At 37.9% G+C, this 14,581-nt stretch overlaps 1 protein-coding gene across 2 annotated transcripts in view; it reads left to right on the forward strand.

The window, feature by feature from the left end:
• GRXCR1 (glutaredoxin and cysteine rich domain containing 1) overlaps positions 1-14,173 on the forward strand; it is a 40,597-nt gene extending 26,424 nt beyond the window's left edge. Inside the window, exons 2-4 of one of the 2 annotated variants that reach the window (XM_074821382.1) lie at positions 2,863-3,102; positions 10,639-10,704; positions 13,990-14,173. In XM_074821382.1, the coding sequence (XP_074677483.1) occupies positions 2,863-3,102; positions 10,639-10,704; positions 13,990-14,169 (486 nt within the window). In that variant the 3' untranslated portion in view covers positions 14,170-14,173. The remainder of the gene's footprint in view (positions 1-2,862; positions 3,103-10,638; positions 10,705-13,989) is intronic. The other variant, XM_074821383.1, reaches the window with a different exon arrangement.
• The last annotated feature ends 408 nt before the right edge of the window (positions 14,174-14,581 follow it).

Genomic DNA, 14,581 nt, shown 5'->3' on the forward strand with positions numbered 1-14,581 from the left:
TACTAAAGCAACTTTACTTCCCTCTGAAAGCTTAAATCCCTTCCTTGGCAATCTTTTTACATGGACACTTTCTTTGAAGCACACTCTTGGCCCATGTGCATTGGGTTCTCCAAATCTGACACAAAAGTTGCCACCTCAGGCCAAATGATTTCCATAAGCTTCAGGTTTCAGTGGGAATCCCCCTTACAGGAAGTGTGAGAAAGTGGTCAATGCGAGTTGCTCCAAATCTTCTGGTTTGTTCATCTGTCCAAATTCCATGGCCCGAGTGAAATTTTGTCATGCCCGTTAACCAGAGCATTACCTTCTGTTAAACTTCAGCTACAATTTTATGTGCATTTGTGAGTTAATATGAGAAGATTCTAATTTAAAGTTTGTTGTGCAAAGTTGTAAAAGTTCATTTTCTAAAATGTCTTTCTATTCATTTGTTTACATTACTTGTCATTTATTATGTTTTTGCTACAGTTCCAACCTAGGAAGGAGAAGCACAGTGTTCAAACATTATTCTGCTGATTTACTTCAAGAGCATACTCCAGTCACTAAGTATTACAGGCTGTAACCATTGAACTGGGTAACAAAACAGTAATTAGCATAGATTCTCATTAAGAAAACCCCTGTAAATCTCTATAACTGTCTTGACTCCTATTTTTAATTACCAGTGTAGTTCCAGGCAGGTGAAAGGAAGGATTTTCCTGGTATGATAAAGTCCTGCCAAGGACAAGTTCTGTGCGTTTATAGCACAGAAAACAAGGTGTTTACTAAAATTTCCCTACAGAATTATTTAGTCAATGCCCTTGATACTTCTCTGCAGGGCAAACAAGGGTATTTCTTCACTGCCACATTAGGGAAAAATAGAGGAATAAACATAAAAGTGACTCTGTGTACACACCTTCCACTTGATATCTTTCCAGATCACTTTACAACTTTCCATTTTTCCGTCTCTTCAGCTCCTTATTTGTATGCTGTGGGGACACCACAGTCCTGATGTTTCGCTAGATAATGACTGTCTGTATCTATGCTACCAGCCTGTGGTGTCTGGGAACAAACAACGTTAGAGATTAGAGCTATGAAGAAACAAGAATTTCCATCCTGTTGAATAGTTTTGCACTTCAAAATGCATTTTCACTCCAAAGAGGAGGAAACAGAGTATGTGAAATTATCTTTTTTAGGTCTATTTCAAGAACTCCTTTTGGTTACTTCTGAAAAGGGTGAACTCCTCTTCCTTCCAGCAACCCATGTGTGGTTACTAAAATATTTGGCAGTGTTTATGTAGAGTACTTGTTTTTTAAGTAGAGGACGAGCTAATCCTCTCACTTGGAATGTGTGAACAATATGCTGGAGAAGAGTCACTGCTGCAGTATCAGTATAACAGATTTTCAACCTAGAAAACAGTCTGGAGAAGAGCCCACTTTTTGTAACATTTACTCCTAAAATTGAACTTCTGACATCCATTTGAAGAGAAATAATTACTGACCTATACAACATGCTTCCTTCCTGGAATGGGAGATGGAAAACCATTACATTACATATGTTTGCAATTACACTTCCAGCGATCTATAAGTGATCTGTGAAATGCAAATGTTTTTCCTGAGAACCCTTCACCGTAAGTTGAACCTTGTAAACACCTTTCTAAGCAGGATATGCTTTTTGCAATGACTTCTTTTTTGCATTTACATAGTAAGATAAATCATGACTTCATTATGTGGCAAAATCTGCAAAGGCATCTGCCCAATTTTACAACTGTGTCTTCACAGTTATTTTATGGCATAGTTCAAAAATTATCTATTCACCCATCAAGGTTCATTTTCCATAGATTGCTACAGTGTGTTACAGGTATCCTTGCTTTTTATTTTCTAACTTGTGTTTTTACTCCTGGAATACTGCTGAAATGATTAATATATTTTGTTGAATATAATGGATAATTCAAAAAGCTTGGAAATGCCTTGGACCTTTTTAAAAAGCTAGGGTTTTTGCTATTTATCTGAACATAATATCTTTGTTTAGAGCAATGATTCTCAGGCTTTTGGAAAATGTACCACTCTGTCTTGGGCAAACTAATCCCTGTAGTATTTACACTCCCTAATTGTTTTCATCTCAGAAAGGAAAGATGCAGCATAAGCTTTTACATATGAAGAAGTGGGGTAAAAAGTCAAATCTGAATTGTAGTATGAAAATTTTACAGTCAAGGGAACTGCCTCCCCTAGCTGCAGTGGTCTTTGAATTGGGCACTGAGTACGTACAAAATGTGCTTTTTAATTGTTGGTTGGACGTTAGAATAGTTTGATGTGGATCTGCACTAAAAATTAAGGATACATCTGTCCCCTCTGCAGTCATAATCTAGTTCAGCATGGAAAGACCTGAAGTATTCTAGGTTAATGTTGGCTCATGGATATGATGAAGCTTAGCTTAGGCTCCTATCCTTGTTTAAAGGAGGCTGTCAGCAACACCTGAGCTAGGAAGTTTAGACTTAGTCTGGGTACTACCAGACTGTGTTTGTGCAAACACGAGTCACTATTACAACAGAATCAGACATCAACAGAATGGTGATGATTTATTCACATTTGGAAGTCCACCAGTATCTAAAATATGTTTCTTGAAAATGTTTAACTTGTTTCACCATATCTAAAACTCTCCAAAAAAAGTAAAGTTGCACCTTACTTAGATAAATAGTTTAAATTGCCTTAAATTGGTGAATGCAAGATCTTAATTCCTCTCCTTTCATCTTTACATTTGAAAAATGTAGAATGTTAGATTGTGTTTTCAAGATGCAATATTTTTGCTTAAATAATATTTTAAATTAAATTACTCAATACTTGGAAGCTATTAACACCTTACTTAATGTAATGGAAACCTTTTTTTTTCCAGGTATCAACAGTGCCAGAATTTGGCCGCATAGTAATTTATACTACCAGTCTTCGTGTGGTGAGAACCACTTTTGAAAGATGCGAACTGGTTAGAAAGATCTTTCAAAATCACAGAGTTAAATTTGAAGAAAAAAACATTGCTCTGAACAGTGATTATGGAAAAGAACTAGATGAAAGATGCAGGAGGGTCTGCGAAGTTCCCTCACTCCCTGTTGTGTTTATCGATGGCCATTATCTTGGGGTAAGTAAAGCATGAACCTATATTTTATTCTGCAGTCTGAAAGAACAGATTAAAATCTTGATGACTGAGAGGCAAGGTTTTTAGAAAATTACTTGCAATGCTCAAATGATGGGAACAAAGACAGATATCCCTTTGTGATATGTGCTGCAGAGATCCACACTGATAGGTTTGATCTGAAGATGCAAAAGATAACCGGGGAGAGGCTATCAGGAGGGGAATAAGAGGCAGTAATACAATATAAGTTATCCTGTGTTTCTTAAAAACGTAACTTATCTTTGTAGCTGAAACCATGAAAATCTAGAGAAATGGATATTTTTTTTCCTAATGGGAACCTGTATGTATGATTGACCCAGGAAGATGAACACACATAGCATAAACCTGTCATTTAATAATATCTCTGTTGAATATGGAACTAACATCTTGGCGTGTCAGACCTTAAACATCATTTTATATGATGTAGTCTGTATCGGGATCTGTAATCAACTGAACATGATTTTAGGAACAGAATTGGTTAATAATTTTAGAAAGGTCTAGCACTAGCAGAGAAAAACAACCCAACTCTGCACTGTTGCGAAACATAAACCCCAAATGGAAAACTATAATCCAAATCTCTACACTGGTACTCTGGGTCTAAAAGCCTGTTGATGTTTGAAATCACCTTTTCATTAAGGCCAGCCTGTACTTTCAAAATGTATTTCTCAGCAACGGAAAAAAAATCAGAGTTTAAAAGAAAAAGATTCTGGAAAGTGACACAAGGAAAACAGCTTGATTGCTCAGAGAAGGTATTTGTCTCAAGTGGTAAAGAACTAGCAATTAGCACCAACAGTGAGACTGTGATTTATGAAGGCAAACTATATTTGAACACAGTGGGGCTATTGTGTTCATATTGCTTAACAGCTTAATTTTCACAAATGATTTAAGTAATGAAATGAAATGTAATCAACAATCAGGCATAATTGATATTGTGCCTGTATAAACACTTGAGTACCCTTTCTCTCCTTTTGTCCTGTCCCCTTCCCAGATCTCCATGTGCTCTGCACAAGGCAGGCTTCCCCGAACACTATAACAAATACATTTGCTGGCACAGGGCTTGCTTGTGCCAAATCGCCTGTATGCAGAATATTAGCAAACAGTGATTTTTACTTCATAGTAGAGGATGCTTTTATCAAAAACCTGGGTTGGAGAGTTGTCCAGCCATCCAGGAGCAGAAGTGCTAGATTCAAAAGCAGCTTAAAATTCAACAAGATTCAGACTAGGATTTGCTCACCTAATTATCATGTTAAAAATAAAAGTAGTGAGTTATGACCAATTCCAAGAAAATCTCAGTCTGTGTGTGATCAATTTGTCAAAAGAATTCAGTTAAAATACTGAAATGGTTGAATAAATTATTTGCTCAGCTGTAGCTGAAACCTGGTTACAGTCATTTTGGTATGATGGATGGCCCATTAATTCACTGCTGCTTTTTGTTTTTTGGAAGATCATGGGAAACTTGTCTTTTAACAGAGGAGCAACAACATAACAAGCAATACAATCTCATTAAAACTGTTTAAGTATTGTATGAGATACTTTGGACAGGTATGGAAAGAAGAAAAGTGAATTAGGAAGCTGTCTGTCTGTGGGAGAGATGAATCTAGCTGTCCAACTACCTACTGACAAGTAGTCAGCAGGTTTTACCTCCTGTAGGTAAAAAAATGAAGAAAGAATTTGGTGTTCTGGTCTACAGACATTTATTACAGCATGACAACTGCATTCATATTGTTTAACACAAGAAAACAAATGGTATTGATCTGTTAAAAAACAGAAAAATATCTGACTTGGGGAGTGTTTTTCTTTTTTTTTTTGATTAAATTGATGAGGCACACTGTGGTTAACTGGAACAGACTTTAGCTACAGGAGAGGGTTAAAGTTATTCCATTTAAGTGCAATATTATTTGTGCAGAATTTGCTTTGCGGGCAGGGAGTAGTCCAGGAGACATCTGCTCTGCTCATGGGGAGCATCATGGACAGCCAGGATGAAGGCAGCCCTTTGCTCTTCCAGTGTGGGTGCCCCACACCTCTGCTCACGGACGAGGTTTCTGTCCTCCACTGCTCTCCACTAACCATCATCAGACTGGGGGGCACTACTGCTTGCTACAGCATTGCTCTCTCATGTTCTTTAGTTGAGATGAACCAGGATGGGAAAACTGAGTTCAGCATGAGCAGAGCTAACTCAGGCAGTCCACTGTGACTGCCAACAGGAGCCCAGCAGCTGGCAGGGTGATGGGAAAGGAGACCCCCAGGGTGAATCTGTCCCTTGCACTGGCAAGGGACCTGTGTCCACACACTCTGTGGCAAAACCCATTATTTTATGGCAGTTTTTATTTCTCTGTCTTAATATGGCTTCATAAGAGAGGCTGGCTTCATTCATTTAGGAAGAGAAATAAGGAGGGGGGCACTTTGCATATTGAGAAGGTCTGACAACGAAGTATTCACCCCCCAGCTATGTCAATGTGTGGTGGATATGGCACCTTAAGACTGCATCAGTGACCCTAAAGGCAGTAAGTTGGCTGGAACCTGTGCTGGGCTTGTGTTTCATTAAAATATGACAGAACTAATTACAGATTTTGGTCTCGTTGGTAACAGTGGATATTTCTATAATGCCTTTTATGATAATTATCTTCTGATATGCAAATGCAACACAGAAATCCAGAAGCCTGGTGTGTCAGTAAATTAATCATGCAATTTTTTTTTCTCTCTCTTTTTAAAATTTTGAATATTTATTTCCTGGCTAATCCCTCCCTGAAGGAGACTGCATGTAGTAATACAAAGGAGAATCTATATTGAGCCATGCACCTTTCAATGAGTCATAAGGAGAAAAAAAATCCCCAACCCCTAATTAAAATAGGAACAGTTTTGAAAGGGGACAAGATTATTTTTAATGAGATAAATGTAACAAAAGCACCAGAACACAGCATATGTGCATCTGTATACGGTATCCAAGCGTTTCAGAAGCACAGACAAGGTTGTTAGGGCACTGCAGGCTGTGTGGATAAATCTTCACAGCGCTGTGGAATTTATCATTGCCTTCACAGGGGAAATGAAACAAACCCGCGACTTGGGCAGAAGCAATAGAAAAAATCATATTTAGCCCCTGTCAACCAAAGTCCTGGGTGTTACAGTACAGCAGGTTTTTTAATCTTCTCATTTTTTTCACGATTGAATGATTGTATTTCTTGACACACACTGTCTAAATATCAGTCTGTCAGGAAATTGCAGGTTCTTTCTGCAGCATGCTCTTTACCAGCTGATCTAATCCCTCCTTTTCACCTGAGGCTGCCACCATCTGAAATGGAACTATGCCATCTGCTGGGACACCAAAGCAGAATAAGAAATGACTTCCAAAAAACAGCCACACAGAAAAAACCCCAAAGCATTCATCTACTCTTTTACAAAGGCAGTCAGGATTGTTCGAGGTTTATGTTATGCAAAGACCCACTCTGCTGGAAAAGGGATGCACATAAAAAAAAGGCAAATAGAGTCATCCTTAGTAAACATATTAGCTCACTGCGTAATAGTTTTAAAATACATTTATTTTATTTTTCACTTTAAATACGTGATTGAATTCCAGTATTCACTTGCCATACAAACCTACTTGAATCTTTTTCAAATATGTGAATTTAATATATTTTTTTCCTGAAGAAACTGTTTCCTATTTAGTTTTCCCATCTGTAATGAATCCATAACAGAATGAGGTTTACAGTAAAATTATTTTATTTGACTCATTGTTTATGATTATTTCCCAAGACTGATGAGGCTATTTTTGTAACTGACTTTTAGAAAATACCTGTGTAACATATTTTTTGTTACACAAGAATTAAGTTTCCTTTATGTTGCTTTCCAGTGGCATATATGATTAGTAGCTCTCAACTGTGTCCATGTTTTGTTAAAGTAAACACATTCTCCTGGCATTGACTTGATGAGGTGGATATGAGTGACTCTGTGGCAGTAAAACTATGATGTAATTATTGCATCAATCATCTAGCATTTTCCCACTTGTTTCCTCCATTTTTGCAGTTTAACATTTCAGGAACAGCAGGGATCAATTAATATGACAGCTCTTTACACATCAGTCTTTCAGTTCTTTACATATCAAATCCACCATTTCTGGTGCTGGTACTATACTTCAGTGTCAATTTTCTCAGTTTATGGGCAGATTTCCAGGCATTTATTCATACCCCTTGTGTGTCTGCTGCCAAGGGACACCTCGTTATGAGAGGTGCAGTGTTGTAGGCTGAAGAGCATGTGAACTCTGGGCAAAGACAGGGGTATATCCTGCCTGTCTCCTCAGCAAGCCTCAGTGAAAAAGCATGGCAGGTCCAGTAATGGTAGGGCATGTGATTGCATTCTGCTGCGTTAGCAAGATGCCTCACCCATATACTTAGTAAAATTTTGTTTCTAAGGAAATAAGGGATGTAATTTATCGGCACAGCAAATGTGTCCACAAGAGAGATGTTGCAGTGCTGCGGCTAATTTTTCTCTGTATATAAGGAAAGATACGGAAGAGAGGCTGCTTCCCAAAATCAGCAGCTATTCTAGTACAGACAAATGGAGAGCCATATATCTATGTGTATTCCTTGATGAAAAATTACAATGTGAAAATGTTGATGGATTACATCCAAAACAGGTGAGCAACAGACTGGTTTAGTGACAGGACAGAGCTGGGGCAGTAGGAAACTTAGTGGACCTTGGATGTGTCCTAGTTCTGCAATCAGTGGGACAATACCTGAAATACGATGTTAATTTCTGGACATTCTCATAAGAAAATTGGGAAAATATTTTGAAGAATGAAAATGGTCTAGAAAACCTGTTGAGTGATTTAGCCATGTTGGTTGCATTTCCTTGCCAAAAGAAGGGCAAAGACTTGACAGCAGCCCCTGGGGCCCTCCAACATGGTAGAGAGCTATTGACATTAGTAGATAAAGGATTCACAGGTTGGTGCTTTGAAATTTAACTGGTTAACAAAATTAAAAACTCACTTCTCCCTGCTGCTTCTGTAAATGTTATGTCCACTGTCCCTCATGTTCATTATGTGAGTCTTAGGAGGAACAGACTCTTTAATGTTTCACATCCCCTTGTGTGTACTTGTGGACTGAGCACAATCTAGGAAGAAAAAGAAAGGCATCACTTTCTGGTCAGAAAGCAGCTATTGGTCTTATTTAACAGCTGCTTTAATTATTCTATTAATTACAGACTCTGTGTGTTAAGATTAACAGATCCAAAGGGAAGCTTAACCTCTGCAAAGTATCTTTTATTCAAATTTCACAAGGCAGCCGTTAATCAGAAAGACACGCTGAAACACTTAAAAACATTGATAGCCATTTGGACGTTTGGTTTTTAATTTTAAAACTGTAGTAATGAGGCTTTCCGCTTCAAAAGTAACACAGCTGGCTGACTGAATGTCGTCTGAATACAAATCCTTTAAAATATGAACCTATAATGGGAAACCTGTCAGACTTTTAATTATATTGCTGTAAAAGCCAGTCAGCATTATCATGTATCATTACTGTAACACGGAGCAGAAGTCACAGGAATGCTTTTGCCAACTGTTACTGCAGAGAAGAGATCCTTTCCTAAATAGGGGCAAATCAGGGTTTCCCCTAGCTTAGGGAATTTGCAGTGCTGCAATTACATCAATAAAGCTGCAAATCCTTAATGTCTGCATCAGACGGGCAGTGCAAGCTTTGTCTTAAGCCACTGCAGTGTATTCAGGCCCAGAGCTAATACTCCGTGGGCTGCCCTGGCAAACCCTCTCTTTGTTGTGCCAATCACTCCTATTGCTCTTTCTGTGTGAAAGCAGAGAAAGATTAGAGGGCAAGCATGAAATGGGCTGACAGACTGCTAAAAGCTGCTCTGCTGGGGATACAGAGAGCCTAATGCATATGTCGAAGCTGGTACACTCTGTGCCCATGATCCATAACAGATTTCAATAGAAGAGTCAGCACAAGTAAGGCTAGCTGATCTGAGTCTCCTGTCATCTTCTGTGACTAATTAACCACAACTAATTACCTTGTAGATACTTCTTTTTAAAAAAAATCTCTTTGAAAATGTAGCACTGTAAGAGTAGCATTCAGTGGAAAAGTGGCACTCATCTACCAAAATATTAATATTTTGCTTTTTAACTGAAATAAAAATAATCAAACACAGAGTCAAAAGTGCTTCATTTTGTACAAAGCTAGAGCAAAATGACATTCTGCAGGGAAACTAACCGTAGTGGGGTGTCATACAAAATCCTTTGCAATGTTTTGGTGGCCCTTTAGTTGGCTTTTGGGCAACACATCCTATGCAGTCCCCAGCAAGGCACTGTGAATTGTTGGACACTAACACATACATTAGTGATCCATATGTGTTCCCTGTGCTCCCCAGCAGCCTTTCCTGTACCTCTCAGTAACAGGGAGAGAGGTGCTGTGGGCTGCTCAAAGTAATGGCACATCCGAGCCATGTGCCAGCTTTCCACCGCACCTCAGCCACGTACCAGCATCCCACTGCACTTCAGCTCTCTGCCAGCATCCCAGCCCACCTTCCGGCTCATGCTGGAAGCAAACCCAAAGATGAAATTTAACAGTGTGGGCATGCAGGGACTAGCAAACTGGGGAGCTCAATGGCATGAACCCACCACCCAATCTAGATGTGGCCAATTTCCCTTAGCAGCAGGTAAGGGCTGTGCAGTTCCCTCCATCTGCGACTCAGTTTCCTCACCTTTTGTTGGTTTCTTGTGATCCACTGATTAAAAGTGTCTGTAAGTGGTTGGTAATATTTAGTATTCAGTGAATTTGGTTACATACGTGAAGTGTAAGCATTCAAATGTGGCCGTCTAATTAGAAGAAAACGGGAAAAAACAGTCTTACATCATCTTTGACACTTTAATTTTGTCTGCCATAATCTCTTAGCATTTACTTTCAGGAGGAAAAAAGTTACTTCAGTACCTCCTCGGTTCAGATCACAGAACCCCTCAGAGACTTAATGTACTCAGACTAAATTATTATTATTCATTGTCATGTCTGACTTTAATGTTGTTACAGTACTTTCATTACCCTTTTTCTCCTTGTGTTATACATTAGGCCTATTACCTCTTAATTCAATGCTCAACTGCCAGAATATTTGAAATACAATTTCCTCCTCTCATTTTGCTGCACTCTCTGATGTGTTATATATTTATATAATTGTAATTTTTGGTATAGAAACTAGACATTTTTTATTCTGTCAGGAAACATACCCTATAAAACAATGGGAACACTATCAGAATTTCCAAACTGTGTCACCTTTTACAAAAAGGCAATGCGATATGACACCTCATACCGAACTTCAGGCACTACTATCAGAACTGTGATTAGATTCTCCTCTCCTTCTAGCTTTCCTAAGGTTGACCTAATTACAAAATACTTAATGTGAGTCAAATTTGTCCTCAGCCTGTTTAAATTTTCAAGACCAAATCTTCTAATCATCTCTGGTTTTTCATGCTAAACTGGCTGAACTTTTTCTTCTTCTTCTTACTAATAGGGTGCTGAGAAAATTTTACTAATGAATGAATCTGGGGAACTGCAGGATCTCTTAACCAAAATTGAGGTAACTGTATTTTTGCAAATAAATGTAAGGAACGTACATTGAATATTTGTATTTGAGTAGATTTTCTTTTTTTACCAGTTCCTTTTCTTCTGTTATAAACTGGTTATCCCAAATGCTTTTTTTTTTTTTTTTTTAACTCTTTGAATGAATGATATCATAGTATCACAGTCCATTACGTTTGAGAAAATGTGAATGGCAATAACATCAGACCAAAATGTCCATCTCTATTCTCTCTTGATTCTGCCACAGCAGGAAAGGCAAGCCATTTTCCCTTTCCCATAACTTTTGACATCATCGTTGGTATTTAACCTTTACCATACCCTGTGGGAGTCAGGCCTCTTGGGTGGATGCCACTCCATTTCCCTGTGTACTGCAGTGAATGCACTGGGAACCTGCGCATCTGCATTCTGGCTAGACCTAAAGCTGGGCATTTACAAAATCTGGGCAAATGCTGGAAGTTTTGAATAACACCAATTTGCACAAATTTCAAATTACAGGTTATCATGCCTTTCTCCAGCTCTTAGTTTGCCTTGTCCATTGAAGTTCTCTGGGGCAAGTTTGACTTTTATTGTGAACAGTTGATGCACACTCCCTGAGGACTCTTGACGTGTGGGTCTGCTCCCACAGCTTTGCTGTAAGCTAGGATCTCTACTGGATGTCACTTTTCTGCTGGTCTTGTGCTATTGGCTGCTCAAGGCATTTTCTCTTTTCCTTTGGATAGCTTGCAACAAAGAACATTTTGGGGAGACGTGTGTCATAATATCTAGCTTATATGGATAGTTGTGTCCTTAGAAAATGAATGTACTACTATTAATTATCTTGTTATTTTGAAATCACCCCTAACCAAATTAAGATAACACATAAGCTTCAGAAGTGTGTAACATCGACATTAAAAATAGCTAATGAGAATATGATATTTGTAAAAGACACTGATGAAAGAGCAAAAGAAAGCTACATCTAGTTGATTTAACCCCAAGGTTTTTCTTTCCCTGCATTTAGCCAAACTACAACATATCCTTTCCTAACACGTTCTCAGTAACTCTTTGTATACCACACACCTTTGAGTTTATCATAAAATGAGCATCTCTTTTTGTGAAGCATATTGGTTTCTTATAGCCAGTCTCCTTCTTGAACTCCTCCAAAAGTTCCAGTCAGGCTGAGCCCAAGGGTTGTTTACCTCTGTCTTATTCAGGAGGAAGATTTAACCCTATCCAGTAAATCATGAACTGCTTTGTCCCTTTGCAGTGTAGGTGGTACCTTCTGCATTTGTTTGGCCTGTTCCTTAACACAACAACACTTTCATTTTTTAACTCATCAAAACTTTCTTTGCCTAATGACACAGTGTATATTTTTCTGTATAAAATGCAGAAGAACCTGTTGGCCATAATGAACCATATTGAATAGCTAACCAGAAAATATTAAACAAAAGAATACATATGATTAAAGCATGCAGCATTCTTGTCTGACTAGAAAGGTTAGCTAATACACCTCCTTAACATTTTTCATTACTTTGAAATGAATTGTCCCCAAATCCTGCTTTGGGGGGTCCTATAACATTATTGCCTAGCCCAACGTGTGTCCTAATCTTTGGACAGAGAGCACATTTACAAGACAAACAATTCCAGACTACAGCAGACTAATAACTGCTTACAGAATACGATCACTGCTTCACTGCTTTTTTTTTTTTTGTTTGTTTGTTTTTTTTTTGTTTGCTTTGTTTTGTTTCAAAATGATTTGCTACAATTGCAAGGGGCAGTCAGGTTTCCTCATTACTGAAGATGCAGAAAGTATTTACACAAACTGTCAACTGTTCAAGAAGGAAATGACCATTGTTCAAGGAACTGAGCTAAAGCAATTTTGCATTTGTTTTTTGTTAGTTCTCTTAACTACATGGAAAAGTAGTTATTTACAAACCTAACAAGCAGTAATTAATGTAAAGATTAAAAATATTATTATCTTAAAATTTTGAGATTATTTGCAAAAACATCCAAGGAAGTAAACCACCAACATAAATTGTGAAAGGTGTGACCACTCCTGAGATAAAAAGAATGCTAATTTTACATTAAATACTTCCAAACATTGTCCCCAGAGAAGTTAATAGTAGTAGGAGTTGTTTGCCTGGTGAAGAAGAAAGGCAAGTTTATGAGCTACAGGACAAAAAAAAAAAAAAAATGCCTTTTTTGCATGTTCATCTGAGTTGTCAGTAGATGAATGCTATTATTAATGGTTTTACAGAAATTTCTTCAGTTTTTTCGATGAATCTACAAGAAGGACTATGTTATCTGTATATATTTTAGTATACTCTGGTAATAATTTGTGACTAATTTTTTAGTGGTGCATAATTCCTCAGACTAACACTAGCAGGAATTGTATGGATTTTGTTCTTCCTTTGTAAATAAATCTGTAAAGTCTTTACTCAACAGTGCAATGTTAAAGCCGCATATCTGTGTTGTGGTAAGCACCCAATGTGGTGGTGTATCTTTCATTTGTCTGATATAGAATTTCAAGGCAATCACTAAACAAACTAGCAACATTTTCAGCAAGTGAAACTTAAAAATGTCTTTGAAATCTCTTGTTGTGTTCTCCATGGTCTTTAATCCAATACAAAATAGAGTAAAATTATTGTTTTACTCAGGAATTGGGACAATTGAGGTAGTCCAAGCCTTGCTCACAGCAATTTTGTCCAGGTATGACTGCTGAATATTGATGATCTTCTTTATATTAAAGCTTCAGCATTCTACACCCATACATTTGAATACACCACTTACTTCCTCAAGCACTACTTGTCAGAAGCTATTAATTGCTTTTTGATATGATCAGCTCTAACTGTAATAGGAGCAATATGTTCAGCATGAACATGCAAATGCTAAAAGTCATAATATCTTAACATAGAAAATATAACGTCAACATAAACTGCCTGGAGTTTAGATTCAATCAATTGCAATACCTCCTAGAATTGATCTAGACCTAAACTACATCAGAGTAATGTATGCAAACTCTCCTTTAGCTAGCTATTTTGTCAAGTGTAAACACAAGCTACTAAGGTATAATGTGACTGATGAATCTGCAGTGAGCTTCTCTGACCATTGCATGTGGATCTGACCAAAGGAAAAGGCAGATGTACTGATCTTCCATGGTGATATACCTTAGAATGGGGTGGTGAGTATTGCTTCAGATGGGAACAAGAATGTGTATTTTTAGCTGTCCTGGAGCCCTCATTGTCCTAGAGCTTATGGTGGTTGATGAGGTAACATTTTTGTCTTTCTCACATTCTTCTTTGAGCAGAGAGTCCAGCATCCTCATGAGTGCCCCTCTTGTGGGGGCTTTGGTTTCCTGCCGTGCTCAGCGTGCCATGGGAGCAAGATGTCTGTGTTTCGGAACTGCTTTACGGACTCATTCAAAGCCCTCAAGTGTACTGCTTGCAATGAGAATGGGCTACAGCGTTGCAGGAGCTGTGCAGGCTAAGAATGGCATCTCCGCATGTACAAACTGATTTTATGGTACTGCACCAGTTTGTAATATGATTTTTTAAAATTAATCTGTTTATCCAATTCAGTCAATAAAAATCCATTTGTAGTATACTACTGCTGGTTTGATCATTTGAGCTGTTTAAATTTAGGTCACTAACCATATCATGAACTCTGAAATATACTTTTATCCTTTCTTTATTGAGAAATTTGTAGTCTGCAGAACTTACTGTATTATCAGCCCTTTGGATGTGAAGTCTTCCCTTTTTCTACAGGGGATCACCAGCAATAGTATGTGTTTCTGAGCCATGCCCTCAAGATTACATCAAAATTAAATTTAATCTTCAGATTATTGAGTAGCTGCTGTTTTCAAGATCAGTGAGAATAAAAATTTTGTGATGTGGACTAGC

The sequence above is a fragment of the Strix aluco genome, chromosome 4, assembly GCF_031877795.1.
Source record: "Strix aluco isolate bStrAlu1 chromosome 4, bStrAlu1.hap1, whole genome shotgun sequence".
Taxonomy (NCBI): domain Eukaryota; kingdom Metazoa; phylum Chordata; class Aves; order Strigiformes; family Strigidae; genus Strix; species Strix aluco.